Source organism: Acromyrmex echinatior, chromosome 1 (genome assembly GCF_024713525.1).
Source record: "Acromyrmex echinatior isolate Ae372 chromosome 1, ASM2471352v2, whole genome shotgun sequence".
NCBI lineage: Eukaryota > Metazoa > Arthropoda > Insecta > Hymenoptera > Formicidae > Acromyrmex > Acromyrmex echinatior.
In genome coordinates this window covers 5,474,051-5,497,935 of record NC_141852.1, presented here as the reverse complement: position 1 = coordinate 5,497,935, position 23,885 = coordinate 5,474,051, and the positions used below count along the sequence as shown (strand labels likewise).

At 32.9% G+C, this 23,885-nt stretch overlaps 1 protein-coding gene and 1 long non-coding RNA gene across 2 annotated transcripts in view; one reads left to right on the top strand and one right to left on the bottom strand.

The window, feature by feature from the left end:
* LOC105149261 (uncharacterized) overlaps positions 1-15,821 on the top strand; it is a 433,940-nt gene extending 418,119 nt beyond the window's left edge. Inside the window, exon 7 of the mRNA XM_087409169.1 lies at positions 11,181-15,821. Coding sequence (XP_087265295.1) covers positions 11,181-11,353 — 173 coding nt within the window. The 3' untranslated portion in view covers positions 11,354-15,821. The remainder of the gene's footprint in view (positions 1-11,180) is intronic.
* LOC105149254 (uncharacterized) lies at positions 9,865-11,234 on the bottom strand. The gene is made up of 2 exons (XR_015546075.1): positions 10,289-11,234; positions 9,865-10,188 (listed from the first exon to the last, which is right to left on the bottom strand). It is a non-coding gene; the product is annotated as an uncharacterized LOC105149254 (long non-coding RNA).
* Positions 15,822-23,885: the final 8,064 nt, after the last annotated feature.

The window sequence follows — 23,885 nt, the reverse complement described above, 5'->3', positions numbered from 1 at the left end:
CTGAGGTACCGCCTGGATGTGGGAAATGCCAATTCATTGATTACTGTCATTTCTACCATTCCGCATAACTCGTTCGTAAATCGCGCGATCATGATTATCGTTGCGAAGCCGGCGGGAGTGATCATAAAATTACCTCGCTTTGAAGAATAATGGGCCCAGTTCTCAAAGACTCGTGATTTCAACAGATTTTGCGCACTAAATATTGCGGTTCGCTCATTTCGCGATATTTTACGAGTGTTGCATTCTATCACGATATTTTTCAACTTAACAATTATTGACTAAAATAATATTGGCAAAAAGAATATACTCTTACAAACATGACCGAATGTCATTTTTGTTTCACAATCCTAAAATAAATTATCCTTTTTATTGATCAGTTATGATGATTTTAATATTTTACGAAATTATCAATAATAAATCCGGAATAATTCATCAAAAGTGATCCGAAATATGACCAACAGTTTATATTTACCTTGATTAGATGGAATGACTAAATTCAAAATAAAAAAATTTCTTCTTCAAACTTTGATAGTGATATTCTCTGTAGAAAACTTTCTTTATTATTTACAAAAATAACACAACTCAAAATATGCCATTCTTGTAAAAGATATCGCGATTTCTTTGAAAGCCTTAAAAACACAAATGCTATTTGGCGAACGGATTGTGAAGTTAAGTTAGTTTATTTTTAATGATTGATAGAGTAGATAATCTTTACCTAACTCATTCATATACACTAAAAAAAAATTTCTGGTTGAAAATGGACGAATCAGAATTTTCTGGTTAAATTTATTAGAATTCTAGTTGAGATAAGCGGAATTCTGGTTAATACAATATTTCTGGTAAAATCTACCAGAATTCTCATTTGAAAATTACATTTTTCAAGTTGTGTGGGAATCTGATATATCGTTTTCTTTTGAAATAAGAGAACGATATATTCTGTTAAATTAATGATTATGGATTTTTAATTATGACATGTAGGACTCTTTTCAATAATAGCGGATTAATTAGGGCAAAATATATTATCAGCAATATTAATTGCTTCAGCGATAGTGTAACTGAATGTTGTTCGTATTACGCACCTCATTGACGACGTAACGGAATAATAAGAACCTAATATTACTTTTAATATCGACGAATATAGCGACGCACGCTGTTGCGTGTAACGAGAGCTGCAGGTAGAGAATCATAGCTCATTATGAGCGCACGGTAAATCGCCCTTGCACGATTATATGGTGAGAGATGTTTCCTACGCCCATTAGCGTACACATAAAATTCCTTATCTACTTGTGAGAAATCGCATAACAACATGTGTATCTACAGGTATCTCTAATTATCGCATTTCCCTCGGCTGAGGATGATTCCGCGTGAGTTAAGAAATGCTTGCCACGCTTCTTTTAAATACATCGTTATTTCTTATGCCAGAGTTTTCCGCGAGCCATGATTTTGATTGACTCGGAAGAATTTTTAACGAGATGTAATTAAATGAGAGCGATATAAATTTAAGTTTATTTATAATTAACTTTATATATATAAACTGTTACCGCGCAAGCAGGAGAAACGCTTAAACAAATTCTGCATTCAGGTAGTGACAATAGCATATTCTGTTTCCTATTGTTTAAATCTCAACGTAAATAATACATTATAATACAAATAAATTTTATTAAGCTCTTTACAATTATTATACAATATTTTATTTATCAATTACATATTGACTGCTTGTATTATACAACTGTATTATACACTCTAAAAAAATAGCGATGTGAATACCATGCAGTGTCTATTGTATATTATTCTCACTGTGTTGGTATTAAATTAATATCAATATGGTGTGGATTTAACACCATGAGTTTTAAATCCATGCACTCATAGTATTAAATTCATGGTGTTGATATAAACACTAGAGGTTTTAAATCCACATTATGTTGATCTTAATTAAAAAAAAAATCAACGTGGTGAGAATTATACACATATCGCATGGGTGTTAAATTCACACTTAACATTCATTCGACATTTTTTAAATGCACATTATTATTAAGTGCTTTCCAATTTTAAAATCGCTATACACTTTTATGCACATAGCGACACAAGTTGTGTTTCAATTGCCGTTAAGTTTATATTTTCCAGTGATAATTACATATTACTAATTGCAGTGGCTATAAATGAGATTGGAGAACGTTAAATGGCCGGCATTATCACTTTTGCTAATGCTATTTACATAATCGTTACAGCATCATTTTTTCCGTGTATTAGTTCCGTTCTATTTAGAAATCAGTCTATTTATAATTACTGTTATGCCACAATCGAATTATACAAGGTTTTTCATAACAATTGACAACCCAAGAAGAAATCAATAAAAAAAAAATTTTTTAAATAATAAATAAATAAAATATTTGAGCCAATACTGGTTATTCGTGTGTATTTTACGCTATCAAATTATTAAGTTTAACATGTGACTGTCAAGATTGAACTGTCTTTATAAAGTTTGTTGTACATGTTCCATTAGACTATTCCATTAGACTGTTCCATTTAATGAAACAAAATTAAGAGTTATTAGACACGACATAATTGTTTGATAGACGAATGTAAAAAGTTTAAGTAAATTTCTTTGCATTGAAGAGAATCTTGACCGTAGGTCGGAACGTATACATTTTAATATTCACTTTGAATAAATGATATAAAATACACATGAATAACCAATGTTGGCTCAAATTGGCATTTTATTTATTTATTATTTTTTAGGTTTTTCATAACGTATTAGAACAAAAATATTTAACTGATCGAAAAGAATAAAGGATCGCTGCTGAGAATCACTGTGCGTAACTATCGGAATATAGGCTCGATGTCAGCCGACTGGCGTGACCCTTGATAGACAGGAGGAGGTTTGGTGAGATCTCGTGTATTAATTAAGGCGAATTAGCCTTGGCGTAAGCCGGACAACGTCGGCTGATCGGTTCCGTGTATCGAAGGATACGCCGATGATCGCAGGCAGTCCTCTCTGTGGATTTCTTTACGGAGTGGTAGTGCTTCGAGTACCCTGTTATTAACAATGCACGTATGCACTAATGCCGAAGGCTGCGATTACCTCTGGTGGGTTAACGATTTCCTGACGAGCATGCTCCTCCGCATTGTTCTCGTTGGTCGTTGCAAATCTCTCGTTGCTCTCTTTTCTGCAAATAATTTCCCATAATCTTAACGTCGGTATGTTCAGCCAGCATCACTTTCATGCTCGGCACTTTGCTTCATGCTTTATTCGCGATCGAGTTTAGAAAGAATGATTTCACAAATTACATTAATTGTCGTATCAATTAAAGTGGTTAATTTTACATTATGGTTTAATATAGGATAACTCCGGCAAATACGCCGCGCTGGGATTTACGTCGCAGAAGTCAGAAAAAATAGAAGGAGTGGGGATAATTTTCCCGCAACTACTCTGTTACATGTCTTTATGTTATATTATTAGTGTTATGATTTCAGTTTTTTACTGTTAATATTAATGAAATTATTGTGAGTTGAATCGATTTGTGTCACTGTGTTAAGTAGCACCATCATAAATTATAAATCTACATAAAATGATTACTGTAGAACGTGCAAAAGACTTAGTGATGATTATTTAGTGATACATGAATGATACATGAGGAATAATAAAGCATGTTGTACAACAAAATACAAGTACTTTGCTCTTTTATTCTTTGTTTAGTTTGTTATCTTGTATATTCCACCTATTTGGTTTTTAGCGGACGGGATTTATGCCTAAAGCATACAAAGTGTGTAGATTGAATTCAGTGCACTAAATGCAATAAACGCATTACATGAAATATGTATATACTCATGTATATGTGTATATCTCATGTCATAACATTTGTAATATATGTGGGAAGATTGTAATTATTATTTATTACTTCATATACATATTTATCATTCTTATTCCTTAATAAAACTTTGTAAATGCATTTATAAGTTATTGTCATTTTATACGTATTATTTATATGCATTATTTGTAAATTTTTCATGAACCGTACATACCCCTCCTCCTTCCCCTATGAATAGCCATATATCCCATCCCTATTCCAGTATATACGCTGCACCTATCAAAAACTTAATTTATTAAGTATTATTTACTATGTTAAAGTAAACGAACTATATCAGTAAAAATTTTGTACTGTCTACTATTATGAAAAAAATATTAGAAATCCGAAATATTTATATTTCGTGTATTAAAAAATGAACTTTTTTAAACTCTTGCATTTTTGCCGTATACCTATATAATATGCAATTGCAACTTCTTTTTTCTGTATTTTTAATATTTCATCGCTTTGAAAAAATATCTATTTTTGGCATTAAAGAAAAGGATTTGCGTTACTTTCCGATGAGAGAAGCAAATTCAATCGTGTGCCAAAAGCGAAATGAATTATTCGAGGCGTGTATAATTTCAAGGTGCGTAGGAGATCCTCAGCATCTCATTACAGTCTCGAACTGACATCACGTGAACATTGCATCCGCGAACGACACGCTATACTCTTTTTTTTTTTAACGTTCTAGTCGAGAGAGCTGTTAGTTCGCTCCTCATTACCAGCACGCATCGTGTCGCTCAACCATGCGTCCTAGCAACTTTCTCACATGCTGTGATGTGATAATTATATGCCTCGTGCTGCAAATGTCTCGAAGCGTACAGCTTCGTTAACCGATGGTTAACGGCGGATCTGAAAAACGTATTGTATGTATATATAAGCTGCTCCTAATTTATGTGTTCAACGATGTTGTAACGCGGTACGATAAATATTATGCAATACGACATAAACAGTATTAATTTTCTTCACGAAGAGAATTAACGCGTTTCATATAAAACACCGGCGTATGTCCGCATTATTGTGTAGCTTATTGCTTAATGCGCTGGGTAACATCTTATTTGTAAATCACTCGTTGCAATATGATACAGTATAAAGAAGAGTGACGGAATTATTACGAACACGGAGTAAACGCTAACGATAACTTGTTGCAGTATATTAGAGTAGTGATAACCTCTCACTTTTCGCATCCATTCCAATATACGCTTGTTATAGTATCGTACTATAACAAGTGACGCGGCGTGTAAAGTAAATACTATTACATGTTTTTGATGCTTTTGATGTTGGAGAAAATGGAAGAATTACGAATACATAAGGGAAAAGTTAAATAAAACTGATGATTATTTATCAATTATAGAAATCTTCAAAGGATTGGCTTTAGACTACAATAATGAACTAATTATAGTTTATATTATTAATACAAACTGTAATTTTGAAAAACAAGTCCGATTTGGCACTACCTACATGGCTGCTGATAAATCCGAACCGCAAAGATTTACTCTTACAATACTGATTTAAAAGTCGCACTTTGCGTGACTGCGATAGATTTGTCTTAAGATGAATGAACTCGTTTCTGTATCCTGAAGTACCACAAAAGACGCGGTATGCTATTATGCGACAATTAAATAACGTCTTTGCTTATTTTCCAGCACGCGTGACAAATTAATCGTAATACATTTGCATTATAAAAAAATATATTCCTACGAAATTAATGGATCTGTCACTTCGTTAGACATGCTATAAGAATAAAAGTTGCAAAAAAGGACCTGATAGTTATAAAATAAAATGGAAGTAATGTATAAAGCACATTGCAGATATGTGTAATTTTCAAGTATGAGAAATAATTAGAGACGCTCAAACTGGTTACTAGAATATTGAAATTTTTTTGCAGCACTTAAGCGTTCTGTAATTATTTTGATGATTCATTAAAATTATTTTCAGATTTGCATTTATTCTCTAAATTCTTTGAAGTGGAATTCAATTCTAAAGAAAATGAAAATGATCCAATCTTGAAAATGAGTGACTCAATTTTTAAGAATGAGATTTTACTTTTTATAGTGAGATTTAATCTAAAAGTTTTAGAGAGCAGAAATTTAAATTTTTAGATAACATAATCGTACTTTTCATCGTATGTTCCTTATTCCTTAAATAATCTTTCCTTCGTTTTTTTTTTACTCATTCTCCCTTGGTGCATATTCGCTGTAAGAGTAGTGCTACGACTAATCTCATGATTAAGTAACGTATAAGAAGAAAGGAAGGACGCGAAGGTTGGTACCGCGTTATAATCTACAGCGCAATAAATGCGCGAAACCGTGCGGAAAAATGCGATCGAAATGCATTAATAATGGGAGAACTAATGCGACCCTTGTCCGTTGCCCATCGGCCGATATTACGTGCACACGGCTCGTAAATGGACTAATTACTCAAGATTACGTAACAACCGTGAGCGCACGGGCACCTTCCTTCACAACGTCATTAGTCGTTTCGCGTATCCTCGGCACGTTGCGGAATAATATTCGCCCGATGGGCGTCGAGACATTTAAGACGGCCGATTTAGATCTATCGTGAAGAGATAGAAAGAGAGAGACCACTATCCACGCGCCTCGCTAAAACTCGATCCTTTCCAATCGACGCAAATCGAGAGATCAGGGAAAACAGCTTGCCATTCCCTTGGGTCGCGCGTCTCTAATTACTCTGACTTTCAGGCTTGCCTCGTTAATTACCATTCGGTAATTAGACTCGCGATGTCAGAAAGATGACGTTAATATTCTAGAATGACTAGTTTTCTTTCTGCGTCTAACCACGGTACTACGATTGTTACGGACAATGCGAACAGCTGTAAACGACAACAATCCATTTTCCGCGAGATACGCGATGTGCGTGTTACTCTATTATTTTAGTACAATGGAATAAATCGCGTTGAAAGATAGAACGCGCTTTTTTGTAGACAAAAAATGAATTCTTTGCTGCATATCGAGCTGCTCCATCTACGAAGTCATCGTGAAGATACCGAAAGCACAATTTCTCGTTAAAACGATCTCACGGGCGATCATTTCCCTCTTCGTGTACTGCAATAATTAAAACGTCCGATTTATAAAGATTAATCGTCCCTAATACGTAATAATAAATGTGCGTTAATTTTGCCTCGTTTCGCAGTCGGAGAATCGCGACTTGGAGCTCACGCCCCATGACGCGATAATTGTTCCGACCGAGTCTTAACACTGGCCATTTACAAGGGCAAATACCAAATTAAGGGTTAAGCATCGATCCCGCTTCTCTCCTCGCCCGATCGATCCTCGCGATAATAACACTCCTTGTCTTGACCCTGTGACTTACGACCCTGCAGCTAGCTGAGACTACCCGCTCGAGTCTCACCGCGCGGAGATTCGCGGACAGACGCGCAGATATATCGATCAAATCGCGATGTTTTCCTGAGATCAGACCTGAAGAAAGACGAGCACGTCGTCGCCTTCGTCGCTGAACCGACTGGGCTATTATCCGAGTTCAACCGGCTGCAGATTTAATGAGATCGCGAACCAGCCGCCTGATCGTAACATTCGATTCGCCAGTCCGTCTTCGTCTCGTGTTGCACGAAGCGGATGAACTTGATGGCGATTACGTCATCGTCTTACGACCGAGCCGTAATACAATATATCTGGAGCAATTCCTCACTCCGTCTTTCGATTTTGTTTCTTCTTATTTCTTCCGTGGATCACACGATGTCTAATCGTTTTTCACAGCATAGCATATTCACGGCATAGCGAATATAGAATCGAAATGACTTTAATATAAGTAACTCTGATCTGGTATTCGTGGATCCAATGAACATTTTCTTCAACTACGTTATGAAAAATTGTTTATTAATCATTTTTACAATTTTACATGATTTTAAATTACATAATCTTATTCCTCAGGTTTTGACTTTTAAAATGACAAAAATGACAAAAATTTAAACAAAGTTACATTAATTTAAAGTAACTGAACCCGCAAATATTAGTTAAGGTATCAGAGCGAATATCGAAGAGAATTAAAAACAGTAAATTAATTTTTAATTCTTAAACGCCATTGCAGGAACACTTGGTATCCCCAAATAATTTGATTGCTTATAACTTTTACATTTTGTAATTAAAATGAATATCCTTAAAGTATACATTGCATTTTATTCATAGCTGAACGAATTATATTATTTATAAAAATTACACAAATATAATATACATACTTATATTTTTTATTTTAGCCAAGTTTATTTTATGAATTTTTTAAAGTTTTTTAGGATACTAATTAGAGCTTATTTATATTTTTATATCGTTTTTACTGTTTATTAATGAATATCTCTTAATTTAATTTCAAAACATCATTTAATAATTTTCACTTTCTTTAAATTGCAATTCTTTAAATGTTATAATATGCAGTTTAGATCTTTAAATTGAATGTTAAACAAATTCAAAATATACAGCTTATAAGATTACAAAAATTATTGCTAGAAATCAGAAGGTGGAGGAAGCAGTTCCATTTTGGAGGCCATATTATGGAAGTCTATAAACTTCCCGCAAAGTTTTTTGGTACTGACAATAGTGCTTTTGGAGGTGCAGAAGCAAGTGTTGCACCCATCAAAGTATTGTTTTCCTGGTATACATTTTCGTTCCGGCGCTATATAAACTAAATGATGAAAATGATGAAATAAAATTATTAATTCCCCTAACTATATATCTCGCTTGAGCATAACTTAAATAATTGATTAATAATATTTATCATATTTGTAAACATAAGAAACGTTACTTGCGTAGTTGAAATCAAACCGACGATGCTAATGATTATAAGTATCACAAATATCTGATATTTGGATGTCATGGTTTTAGCACTTCATATGATTCAAACACTTCGAACGTCGACTTCTTTTTGACAGAGCTTGGTACGACGAGATCTTTATATAAGAATCCCTCGTTTATATATTTTGTGCGTGACTACGGTTACTTGGAGCTACAAATGTTTCGAAGCGTTTGATTGATCAATAGGAAGAAAGAATTTTACTAATTGACCAATCAAAAAATGTTTCGAAGCATTTATAGCATCAAGTGGCTTTTGACATCTAGACTGTGTTTGCTTTTTATGGTTCATGCTATCTTTTTTTCTCACGGATAGACTGGTCTGCGCCGAGTGGTTATAAGACACGCTTGAAAAGTTAAACGCTCGTTCAAACAGAGTTTGGAAACAATGTATACATAAAGGATGACGCATCAGATTATCGCACGTATATATAAATGCTTCATTAGCATCTAACCGTTCAAACGCGTATTGAACTGATATAGTTTTCGTGGAATCTCGAAGGTATTCGAATTTGTTATATATTGCACGCGGTTAAAATAAAATGAATCAGTATATGTCATTCGTAATGTTTTCGAATATTTAATTCTTATTTTCTTATTTACAGACTATAGATAGAAGATAGAATCACTAAAAAAAATTTGTTTACTCTAAGTAATTTGTTTTTTTTTAATAGATTCAAGTAAACAAATTGCTTGTAGAACTAAAAAAATTTTTTTTATCAACATCAAAAGAGTGAATTTGTATGATATTTTAATAATTGTTTTTGCACTTTGTATACAATGCAAGGATTAATGTAAGTTTCTTGACTGGACAATAGCTTTATAAATATGTATTGCATAGTATGATTTGCGTATTGTGATCATTATCATAATTAACGATATGATAATACCTGATATTATATTTTATAACAAGCTATTTTATTGATAAAAAATGTCGTTATTATACTGATGGAATCAAGATTACTATTTTCAATGCAAACAACTTTACTTATCGATCCAAAATTAGTGTAATAGATAAAAATATATGATATCTCAGAGAAATGACTAATTTCTGAACAATATAATACGTATAAAAATCGAAATACGCGCGCGCGCGCGCGCGTGTGTGTGTGTGTGTGTGTGTGTGTGTGTGTGTGTGTGTGTGTGTGTGTATGTGTGCACGTATAACATTTTTATGGTGAATGAAAAACAAATTTATATATTTATCTTTTTTTATTATTGGGAAATTTAGGTTACATTGAGGCTTATCGATAGAGGGATTGAAACGTTAAACTTTAACATAGCCACATCAGTGTAACAATTACGTCTCTCTATATTGAAGCAAAGTATTCTTATTTACATAAGTCCTGGAATCTCTGGATATTTAGTTTATTCACATAAACACGGAGGTTTAATGAGACGGACGCCACCACACCATCTAGTAGTGCAATACCAGTTAGCTTCAGTTAAATCACACAAACAGCTATTGCATCCATTATAATAGGAAAAACCGGCAACACATTGGGGCAATGGTGCATCTGTGAATGACAGATATTTTGACATTATTTTCACTGCTGTATTAGATGTCATTAAAGAGTTATCAGAAAAATAATTTATAAAAAAGAAATAAAGATTTACCTAATTCTCCTTGAATTGAAACGACCAATGTGATCATCACGATCATCAATGCTAAGATGGTGTATTTATGTGACATTTTACTCTGTTGCCTAATACTTTCGTTGTATTACGAAAAATTTGATTCCAGTATAATTTTGTCACTGAGGCAAGTTGAATACGATGAGAGATTTTATACTGTTCGTTGATCACGATATATGGATTATCAATATGATAAATACGATACAAGCGTATTATTTTATTGATAAAAGGAATCATTATCAAATTAAAATTTCCATTTTCCTTGAATTGAAGTGGATTATAAATAGTTATCTCATCTTGATTTAAAGCAGATGTAATGAATAAAAATATAGAATGTTTCAAGGCAAATAACTATATTATAATGTCTTATTATTGATTATACATCGATACATAACATTTCGATGATTATTTAATACATTTTATAGTTTAATACAAATCTATTTTTATACAATAGAAACGTATATCTAACCTCTATCTTTAATGTTTAACTTTCTTCACGCGATATAAATGCAGATTAGGATATAAGTCTTGCAATATTATTTATGTTAACAGTATGCAGCACATGCAAAATTCATTTAAATGAATATAAAATTTATGGTATACGTATTTCTAAAACAGAAAATGTAAATATGAAAACATGAAATTTATGTTGTCGTAAAATGCTTAAAGATATGATGGATTTTGGTTATGCTAAGTATACACGGATAACAAATGTCTACGTTAATATTCCGGTGTGATTGACAAATTTTTTAATCAATTCAGCTTCGAGAAACGTAATTTTTTTCTTTAAATAGTAAAGATATTAACATGTCTGTTAATGTCGACAGTCTACGTTATATCAAGATATTCTCATAGTATTATTTATCTGTTACAGGCGAGAAGCCATATCAGTGCACGTGGGAAGGCTGCACGTGGAAATTCGCACGATCGGACGAGCTGACGCGGCACTATCGCAAACACACGGGCCAAAAGCCGTTCAAGTGCCATCTCTGTCAGCGATCGTTTTCGCGAAGCGACCACTTGTCGCTCCACATGAAGAGGCACTGATGGTGAGGACCGCCTAGAGCATCGATGTGAGAGAAAGCGCACGCCGATCTGCGGAAGGAAATAGAGGAAAGCTGGAGAACGGTCCTCGGTAATCGGCTAGTGATCCTGAGCAATCCTAGACGAGAAACGACGATATTTCTTACATTTGGGACCTGAAGAGCCATACCATGTGTCGGCCCGTTTCGAACTTTAGGTCGGACCGGCCGGACGGGCAGGCAGCAACTAGGAAAAAGAGAAAATAAATCGACGAAGCAAACAAATCGCGTTTATTAGATTTAGCGCTTAACCGCGAGCTAAGTAATCGCGGCGCCGATCAATTTTGGTCGGCTGATTCTCTCGGTGCTGTCTCTCGCAAGCCTTTCCAACGGGATCTCTGCGGAAAAGAATGGCCACAGTTGCGACAATTTAGCCGATGTCGGAATTACGAGTGTCGAATAATCGCGAGGGAAGATAATCGTTTTATTCGGGCTTTAACAAAGGCATGTTTCACGATTATGAGAGAGAAATGATCCGCTTGTGCGATCGAGATCACCTACAGATTTGGCACGATGAGACATATCGTTACATATATCTGTTCTCTTCTGTGTTTCTAGCCAATTTTTACTCGTTCGATTTTTCAGTTTGTTTTCTTTATATATATATATATATATATATATATATATATATATATATATATGTATATATATATATGTATATACACACATACACACACACACACACACACACACACACATATTTAATTAAGGCCAGCTCAACTAGTCTAGAGCACCATATATTGTATGTATCGTGAAGAAGAGAGCCAGTATAATAATTAATTAATTAATTAAATTAAAGTAAATAAATGGTTAGCGTGTAAGTTAAAGAATATATCGAACTCCGGTGACGGAGCTTGGGACTTAGCATGCTCAGTTAAATAAACTACAATCGTGATCGTAGACACTACGTAAAGCATTGATAGAGCAATTTTTCGATTATGCACAAAGAATTTCGCGTTTAGAGACGGACAATCATTAACGTTTTATTACGTAGTAATGAAGCGTGATATATAAACGTCGGCATACCAGAAGCCAGTATTACGTAACAAGCAATATCACTGATGGCTTTATATGTATAATGCTTTCCAAAATCTCTTTTTAATCACAGAAAGGAAGAGCCTTCTTCGATCGTAATTCGTTAAATTTGAATTCCGCGTGTAAAGTGCCAAAATAGAAGGTGCAATCACGAGATATCGTAAATAATGCTTTACGAAGAAGAACAAGCATAATCGAGTAAATTATTCTTTTCTATGGCGCCTTGAGATTTTCAATCTTGAATGAAATGTAGGTTTCACGCAAACACTAAATAGTGACAGTGTTACTCCGCATCTTACGTAGGCATCCTGAAGACTCAGCAGCTCAATAAATATCTATTTGGGCGTCGAAATATATGCTCAAACATCTTGTGTTGATTATCGAAAGAACGATTCACTGTTCATGTATATTTATATCGTTCTTTACGATTTTCTATTTATAAATGATGATTATAAGTATCAGGATGCCTTGATACTTTGAATTGGCGATTTCAAGATTACTAAGTCAAAAGAGCAATTTAGACTTTACATTTTAAAGATTATTTAATTACTAGATTATTTAGTTACTATTGGATTAATTAGTAGATTTTGATAGAAATTAGTTTGTGTAGGGAGATAGCAATGTTTAATCACAAAGTTTTGTATTTACCAAATTAGTAATGTATATTTATAAAATCAAACTATGGAATGTTAGTTATATCTTAAATGCCAAAAATAACAATGAACATTTAAAATGGCCATCTTACCTTTGATGTTAGTGTTACAGCGTTTTGGAAACGTATCATATAAGCTGCGTTTCTTTTCACAAATAAATTCTTCTAGACAGCCATAAAGCAGTCTTTAGTTCATCAATCAGTGAAAATCGTTTATTGTAGAATCTTTTTGGTATTCTAACTATATGTTAGAACTAACTATACTTAATTTTAGAGTTTGTTTTTTTTTTAAATATATGTTGTATAATTTAACCCATGCTGACGTTATTTATCATCATTTTGATGTTAAAATGACGTCTTTAATGTCAAAACAGTGACAAATGGCGTTTGCTACCTGGGTAATGATTTGATAAACATCCAATTTTGTGTCTAAACTTGTTGTCACTTTGTACAGTTTTTGTAGTTTTGATTTAATATTAAGAGTACAAAAACATTAATAGAATTAATTGCATAATGTGATGTAAACAGTGTATGTTTATTTAGTTTCGAACGTAAAGATGGATTGGCTGTTGATGATTATATCGAAATCTGAAGATATCACCAGAAATCGCTAATTCCGCGTGTCAAACAATTGGACGTTAATGGACAGGAAAATCTCAATGCGCTCGCTTGATAGCGTAATACATTGTATACATAATCTCTAGAAACTTTGCGGAACGCGACATACACTGCGTAGGTGGCAGATGTAGCATTAGCCTGTTTCTTTAAACCACGTTTACGCCGCTGCATGAGCGCGGCTGAAGTTAGTTGGGACACCTATCATGAAGCCAGTTGAGACAACGGAACAAGATGCCAGTATATCCTAGAGCCAGTTTATATCATTAGAGAGAAAACCGCGTGTAAGATTAATGCGAGGGTCGATAAATTAACATTTGTTACGTGTTGTACTCTGATAGGGGATAGTGCCTTCTAATGTTAAGGAAGAGGGACGCTGCGTTAGGCCTTAAGTATTACTGTTAGTGCCTTAAGTCACGCGAATCTTCGTGCTTGTACACCTTTCATAATCCGATCCTACGAATCCTCGCCTGGAGGACCAGTTCGGGGCGCTTTATGATATCTTCCCTGCAGAAGAGAAGTTACTAATCGGATGTCACCTCACATGAAGCTCTGTTAAATATGCACGAAGTTTTCGGGATACCAGATATTGAATCCGGGAATGAAAACTATATCAAGCGAATGAGGAATGAGATATCATACTCGTAACGATATGGAATTTTTAACGAAATTTTTAGTTATCTATTGAATGTCGAATCGAGCAGCACTATGAGGTTCGGCAGATTGGTACATATTGACATATCTGATATTCCTGGCGGAAAGAGTGACAAACTTTTTTTCTTTTTTTAATTTCAATCGAAATGTTGATCGTTCATATATACCTATATTGTTATATGATCATTGATATAATCGAATGTATTATTTCTTCTTTCATATAACTTTTACAATTTAGAATATAATTACTTATGCATCCTCACACATTTCTGTGTAGATCTCATTGCATGCTAAAATTTTGAAATATTCAATATTTCACACACTCTTTAACATATCGCATGAGTTGATAAGACGGATAAAATAATAGTCTAACATTCTATTGCTTTTTTGCATAATTTACTATGCAGGCTGCTGAGCTGCAGAATCTTTATAGGCGAACTGACAATAGTCACGTTTTCATAATATGTATACGAATTATTTTCGTACATTGTTATTATCATGAAATTCGATAATGAAGAAAATATTCAAGATACTATTTTGATCGTACTAATTGTTTGTCTTTGGGAAAATTATCTCTAAAACAGTCGTCAAAAAAAGTCCCATGAATAACGAAAATGTTATTGATGTAAATATTGATGTCATAACGACATTGTCTTTTACTTTCGCTCATATATTTGTGCTGACGCATGTCGTCACCTTGTCTTTTGTATGCCTTTCATTCAAATTTAGATTTCAGATTGCGGTCTGAATACTCGTATTAACGGAATATCCAAATCCCTTTTGCGATATTAAGGAAAATTAACTAAAGATTGGGCCTTTTAATTTAAACTATCCCGAACTTGAATAATTGTTTTTGTAACCTTTCGTTATCATCTTTTAAGTTATCTTTGTTGAAGTTATCTCATCCGATTATCAGTTTTATAATATTCTTGTTTATGTTTACATAATATTATATCCAATTTAATTTCTTAGATAAGAGCTAATTAAGAAACTTTATTTAATTGTTTTTTTATTTTGAGCATTAAATTTTTCTTTTTTAGATTCTTTGTGCATAATAATAAATGTCTTTCAAGATTCAGAAAACGTGATTTTGTTTATAAATGGTTAGAGAAATATATATAGTTATAAATATATATACATATATAGAAAATTACTTATACATTCAACGTTTAAAAAAAAGTTTATTCAATAGGTGTGTACGTTTTCGTAAAATATTTGCTCACTTGCTCACGTTCGGCTAGAAAATTTTTATATTTGCATGCGGCACGTGGCATCGATCGTTATTGCTATAGGCTTAAGAAATGCTCGAAATGCATGAAATAGGTAGCTGTTACGTGCATTAAATGCCGTCCTTTTAAGAAAATATAGAAACGAATCATTGAACATTCCTGCAATTAGCACGAGAATTCATTCAAATTTTTTGCGCGAAATTTTCTACAAATCTTTAGGGATTTCGATATTCCGAAAAAAATAATAAGGACTAGAGGATTTACATTCCCCGAGCACACACGTTCCTATATCGAAAAGTGCGTGTAGCTTCAAGAAATTCAGTGTTTTACGCATATTCGAGTATCCCTCCTTTTCTATTTCTCTCTGTCTCTCTCTCTTTATATATATATATATATTATATGTATGTATATATATATATATATATATATATATATATATATATATATATATATCAGCGCTTATTTCTCATGTTAATGCACGACTATTCAATTCTCCGTAGAAGGCGAACCGTGAATGGATAAGGAAGTAGGTAAACGAGCTTCATATCTGAATTTTCTTTGAAGGGCCCCGCCCAGGAAAATTAGCATTTCAAGTGCCTTAACAGATGATCAACTGACAGCTAACTAATCGGGATTACGCAGTCGTGGACTCTAAGTCACTGCGAGTTGCTAAGTCGTGGACGCAGGTTATTTATATTTGGCACACCTCGGCGAGTCTGGCTCTAAAAATGAATAAAACAAATATCTAGCGATTTGCATACACGACACGCGCGAAAAGGAATCCCGTCGATCACGATCTTAACAATAATTCCGGAAGAAGCAGCGCTACTATGCTTCGACGATATTTCTCTCTCTCTCTGTAATGTTGAGTGATATCGCGAGAATGTTCTTATAGAGCTCGATCATTCTTAACTGAAATTCAGATTTATTTCAAAAGAACCAGTAGCACGAAGAACTGAAGAGTGATCGATATTTCAAGAAGAAACGTATTATCTACATGAGATATCGCATTCCAAGCATTTTCTCGGGAAGATAGACCGGTCCAAGAGAAAGTTAAAAATTTCTTTAGAAGTTTAGATGGTCCAACATCATTATTTTAGAAAGGGATCACTGTCACAGTTTTAAGTCACTGTTTTATCAGTTTTGAGGTTTCATAATACATTTTTCAGTATTATTTCTTGACGTCATATGTTATTCATATTCAATGAAGAACGGCTAAAAGTGCTAAATATGAAATAACAACATGCTTCAGGTCACTTCGCGGATAGTTGATATATCTTTCTACAATATATTATTAGTATTATTTTTGCCTCTCTCTCTCTGGAATTTGCATATGTGCATAAATCATTTGAAATCATTATTTTCTTTCTCTTCTTTTTTATTTATTTTTTTTAACAAATATTAGCGCTGCATGTTTCTTTTCAATTACTATTTACGGTGTGCATGATATTTTATGGTGCTTTCGTATCCACAAATGTGAGCATAATTGAATATAATACATGCGTGAAATAAATGGTACAAGACCAATGTTTGATAATTTATAATAATTCATAACTCAAAAATATGAAGTTGGAAGGAATATAATAATTAATCGCATCTATTCTTGACGCTTATTGTATCCATTAATTCACATCAACGAGATCGCATAATTTCTTTAACTAGTGAGCGTACTTCATCATAAGATATCGTTTATATATCCATTTTCAAGCGGGAACTTTTGCTTTCGCCTTTCTCTATGACTTTCTTTCTCTCTTATTGTTAGATACCAGAATGCCGCAGTATGTGTCTCGATGGGCGACCAAGAGATATTCTTTATTTTCATATTACAGAAAGTACTAAGAATGAAATATGAGCGCCGTATGATAATCTCTATAACAGATTACAACGCGAAAGACATCGCTGTCTATAGGTTTCGACACGGACTTTCACAAACAGAAATTTGACAAACGGAACTACTAGATCTTAAAGTAGCACTTAAAGGAAGAATAATTATTGTGTACATAATATGTAAAGTTCTTCGCTTGATCATCGTCGAATCGACAGATTGGCGGATTAGAATAGCGTGATTCTATCTAACTAATATAATCAATGGGGGCCAGTAATTCTCTCTCGGATCTCGCACGGATTTATACACTGCGGTATGCGCAGCATAGCCCGAATTGTAAATTTTAGCACGGCTTCGTGTTCGGAATAAGTATATATGCCGATAAACATGTATACTGCAATAATTCCTATAATAAATAATTCCTATAATAAAGTATTATAGAATTTTTTCTTTGCAACGCAAGCCATGGCCGATAACTAAAATTTCTAATTTTTTTTTCAAATCTTATCGATATTTGTCTTCAGCAAATAATATATATATATATATTTCTATTTAGTAAATATTATTCTCATTTTTTATGGTAAAAGATGCGGGTCGCTAAAATTTGGAAGAAGGGCGAAATACTTGCGCGCCACTAACTATTATCTTTTAAGCATAATTGTATATGTTGCGTAGAAACGTAGATCAATAATAATATATTATGAACCATTGTATAAACAAAGGTATTATATGCTAACTTGGTATTTTCTATTATACCACGCGGCGCTTGAAGATGGTCTCTATACTGCGCACAGAAGAGTTCGTTAGTTAAATGAAAAGAAATTTATATATATAAATATATATATAGAGAGAGATAAATATATAGATATATTGTAAATGTGGTTGTAATCATATTACTGTTATTGATATCGCGCGATATATGTCCTTGATTTGGATAATTTATTTATTGCAGCGAAAGGAAATGGAGAATGTATAATTATTGTATTCCGCGGAAAGATGAATAGTGAAATATATATTACGCACGAAAAATTATATATATATTATATATTTATATACGACATTATCGTAAATGCCGGTGACGTTTTTGTACGAGAAAGTCCTAAAAGTATATATTCGGCCGAGAATACGGCCGTTGTGCGCGCATATTGATTATAATTAACTTGCGATTCCTACTATGGAAGTAAATCTTATATCGTAAGATCCGGGTGGTGCGGTCGTGGCTGACGTGATTTATTGAAATAAATATATCACCATTTGATCAAGTTGCAGCAACGTGCGATGTACGTACACATGGTACACCGATGTTTGGTTCTATGTGTGGTACAGCCACGCATCTGTCACGGTAATCACACTATCGAAACGCGTTGGTTACATATTTTAGATAATACTTATTATCATTATCATTATTACGATTCTTATTATAATTACTACTCTATTGCTATTATTATTATTGTATTTGGCAGGGTTACGACAATTAAAATCGAAAAAAAAAACATGTCACACACGTCTATTTATGTTCCCTTCAATCAGATCCTATTCAAGAAAAAGTGTAACGTAAAGTTTAATATAAAACGCGAAATTGATTTGATTAAAACAATTCATGAAATAGGAACAATTAAATGAAAAGAGACATGTGATAAAGTGCGATGGTAAAGTGGGTCTCTTCTTCTTTATTTTTACAGAATTCGGTTTCTTCAGAACTACTTGGATTTTTCACGATGAAGTCTAAATAGCTGAATTCGTAGAAAATTCTGAATATAGCAAGATATTATCAGATTCAGTAGTTTCTTTTCATAAATATGTTCTTCTAGAGAGAGCCTTGCATTGATTCTATCCTCGTATAAATGAGCATTTTTTCCGCTTCATAGATACGTTTAAGATCTTCTTAAAATTATTTTAAAGTGATAATCATAAAGATTTTTAATAAAAAATAACGCTCTGGAATGTTTTTAATTAAAAATGTAGCAACATTGATAAAATTTACATTTAATTAAGTAAGTTATTATATGTTTCAGCGAAAATATGCAAAAATATGTTATTCAAGCTTTTTTATCTACTCAAAATAAAAGAATAACATCTTAAGAATTAAGTTAGAATATAAATTTGTTACTTACGAACTTTAAACCGCATTAAACTTGACATTGACATTCATATGGAAAAATTTCGATATTACATTTCGAATATAAAAAATAGAGTATAATTCGAGTATAGAACATCAATTATCAATAAAAATTGTGTCAATCATAGCGGCAATTATTTTACAACTTCAATACTTATATTTTCAATACTTATCTAAACAAATTGAAAACTGTTTGCAAAAGATGATATTAATTGTAGAATTTTAAGTGGGGTTTACGTGAGCAGAGAGAGAGAGAGAGAGAGAGAGAGAGAGAGAAAGCTCTCATTACTACTTTTTCCACTATTATTACATTTTTATATTCATTAAATATATATTTCTAAATTTTTATAACAAATTTCTAGAAAATTTAATTTATATCAATCTTGTTTTTTAGATCTAACTAAATTTTTGTAGCCAACATCTCATCGTACTGAAATTATTTTAGCGAGACGTCGTAAATCAGCGTAATCATAAACGCATCTTTTGATTACATTTTTCTTTTTTTTAAGCAAATGGATTCTAACGGGCAAAAGACGACAAATAAATTCACAGACGACGAAGCGCTGAAGATGCTTTGTGACAAGCTGGCAGCCACAATACGATCATTAGGCTATTTTCTTCGGAGTATGTTGGGCCCTAAGGCGCAATATCTCTGCGGTAACCGCGTATTTGTCCCGCACGGCAACGAGCCTTTCTGCACGCTGGCATTCTGCTAAGTTGTAGGTAGTTTCCGTACTAGGTAAGTACAAATCCTACTATGTATATATATATATATATATATATATACACCACTGCGAGAGAATTTGTAGTTCGAACGGCGGCTATAACCGAGGCCATAACTTAGCGGAATACTGCCGCTGTGCTGATCCCAGTCTACGGCGGAATTCTCTCGAGTCAAGGCACAATCCTGGATATCAGCCATGACGACATGACAAGTCTCCTCGCGCAAACTTTCCCCAAGAAAGAACTGCGAGTAGTTCAGGCGCGCCGATAATATCGTCGGATGATTTAATTCAATCCAATGTCCACGCGGACATTTCTTACAATCTTATCTTCGATGTTTGAAGTTTCAGTCAGATACGTCAGCAGGATTTCAACAAGTTATAGTAGAGCTATAGTAAAGTGAAATAAATTATATTAGCATCAAAAATAAATACTGGCAAATTACACAGAAAAGATATCAATTATCTTCATTTTCTTATAAAAAATAATTTATTCATACACAAATTTTGAACGGAATTGCTAAAGATATTATATAAATTGGAAAAGTTAAAATGACAGCTTCTTCAGCATTTAAACATTTCTTCAGATAGAAAGTGATCATTAAAGACCAATCTGAAATCAATTTATAATATTTATTGAGATACACCATTTTATAAGATTTAGAAAACGCTTTCTACGATATCTTTTGCTCAATTAATAATTACGTAAATTTCAATATGTAGTTATTGATTTACTATATAATTATTAAATGTAAATTTTTTGCACGATCCATATATTAACGAGAAAAGTAAGGAATTAAGAAAAAAAGTGTACATTAGAAAGAGAAACGCGTGATCAACGTCTAACGTTGTTTTATGAGTTCTATTCGATAGACAAATCACTCATTCCGAGTTCTCAGACAATGTTAACAAAATAGAAAACAACAGGTACGATTATGGAAGTGACTACAAGAAACTCGTAGGCCATACCATCCGTATCGCGTCCATGCGTCTTTCGCGTCACTATGCGATTGATGATGGCCATTACTATTAGAAAACGTTGTAGCCTCTATAAAGTAGACATTAAATACTTTGCACGTATTTTACGCAGGTCTCACAATCTGAAGGATATCTAGTCTTAAATTGTACAATTTAATCACAAACAAGAAATTATTTAAACATCAAATCTTATTAATTAATTTATACATAAATTTAAAGAATTGTGCAATATTTATGCGATAAAATATAAATCTATCAGATATCTCTGTCGGTTACCTGATAAAATACAAGTAAATTGATCCTTTCAGATATAATGTGTAATGCGTACAATATCTTTATAATTTATATAAATAAATCAATTAATCAATAAAAATGTTGTATTTAAAAATTAACTTATTATTAGGACATTTCTTTATTTTTCTACTTTATTTTTTCACGAGTTTAAACAATTTTTTTGCGATAAATTTATATTATACCTTTATTTTTTTCAATATAACATTTCAGTATTTTCGATTAAATAATATTTTAGTAGAATAAATTAGAATCTTTATTTCTTCCAACATGACATGCCAAGAAAGGAGCTTGAGTCAATTAAACATGTTAGTAATTGTAAATTTAAATTTTTGCTTAAAATTATACATCCATAGAAAATATTATATACTCATAAATGTAAAATTCTTAAATGTATAAAATAATTTTGGACATCGGTTTTATTCAAATATTATGGTGCCAGAGTATCGTGCATTATAATGTTAAAGCTAAAGATTTATACTTAATTTATGTATATTATCTTTGTCTGAAGATAATAAGTCAATCTGATTTACTTCGAAGGAGGAAAATAAGAATTATTGATCTAATCTTAATATTGATTTATTTTTATACTGTATAAGATTGCGAAAAAATTATGTATGCTTCAAGAATATTTTTTTCTCTCGTTAGAAATATTTTCTGAGAAAGAGAGAGATACTTTAATATAAGTAGGTATCTTGTTTCTATAATTATTATCGTTGTATACATTATACGTGTGGCATACTAAATCGCGACAGGTTTAAATGAGGCACGGATGTATCCCGTGTGATCGATTCACGTCGATCTCGGCGCTAATGAGACATCTTCCTGACAGTAATCGCGGCGTGATTTCTTGATGATTATAAATTGACACGTCGCGTCGCATCTTCACGTAAGAGCGTCAAACAGGAGAAAAGCTTCGTATACGCGGCCTCGAGACTAGCTCGCCTGCAAATAAGAGTACACTTCGTAAAGCCGCGCGATTACCACCACGATAAAATATACGTTTGCGTATAACCCAGTACGCGCATCTACTTTGAACGTAACGAGAGGCTAATGTTGTCCGCGAATGTTATTAATTGCGAGTAGTACTTCGCGCAGCTATATATTTGTCATCATTAGTGGGTGTATATATATATTTGTATATGCGGCATATAATTCGAGTCATATATGAAACCACTGCATTAAAGGTGTCAAGTATACTCATCGCCTCTCAATATAACCCAGTCGTAACGTGTAAGATAAATTTTGGTTTGTCGGGATGAATATAGTCTATATGATATCATCTGATTTAATTAGTTAATTTTCTTTCATCTTTCTCTCAATAAAATTTTTTAAATCATAACTATAATTAATATGCAAAAGTATCCATAATTTTATTGTTTAAAAAAAAAAAAGAAATTCATCTTCTTTAACTTTATATAACTTTTTAAAAAATATATCAAATATTTTCCTCTATTTATTGATAAGTTGCAGGTAAATTGTGGGGTAATATTTTTTGCAATAAGCTCTTTACAGCCTTTGAAGAACTTACTATAATAGCATTATCATCCCTTTATTGTCACTATGAGTCAAAATAATCCACAGTTTGAATTTTGAGCTGCAATTTTACGGCATAGTTTGTAATCAAATTTTATGCGATATCAATCAGAAATTTAAAGTCTCCTCTGTTGAAACAACTTTTGTTTATTTATGTAATTTCTTTATTATTTAATTTCTAACCAAATGTGTATAAAGTGGATATAATAATAAGATAATTATAACAATAATAATATATTGATATATAACCTGTATACTTGATAACATAATTTATAACTAGAAATTAACGAGAAGAAATGACTAGGTAAAGTCAAGAAGTGATTTTAAGGAAGGATAATAAATCATATGAAGTATCTTACGCTGTATAAAATGTCAGGGTCAGATTTGAGCAGACTGCAGTTACCGAGGATTAATGTGAGGATTTCATGCTCCTTGAAAAAAAGAACAATGGTTACAGCCCGATTGCACGGCGATGCGCAAATGAGAATGGGAATGAAATCATCTTTTTGCGAGCGTCGCACGTTGCATTGTAAATCATAGTTCACAGGCACATACGCGGCGTGTTTGCGCGATCACACACGTTGAGAAGAGAACGGGATAACGGCGTGGTAAAAGTGACGCTATAATTTTAGCCGAGCATTAGAAAGTGAATTACGAAAACATTCGCGGCTCATAAAAGGGTCCGGCGCTTATTACGTTTATCGTTTAATTTTACGCGCCTTAATGTCTTAGCGTGAAAAAAAAAAACAAACGCATAACGGAAGAGCAATGCGATTGCGATTGCGGCACAAACGGGTTTTCAAACACTGCCCGCCGTGGAAAGTCTGATTTTTAAGGATGT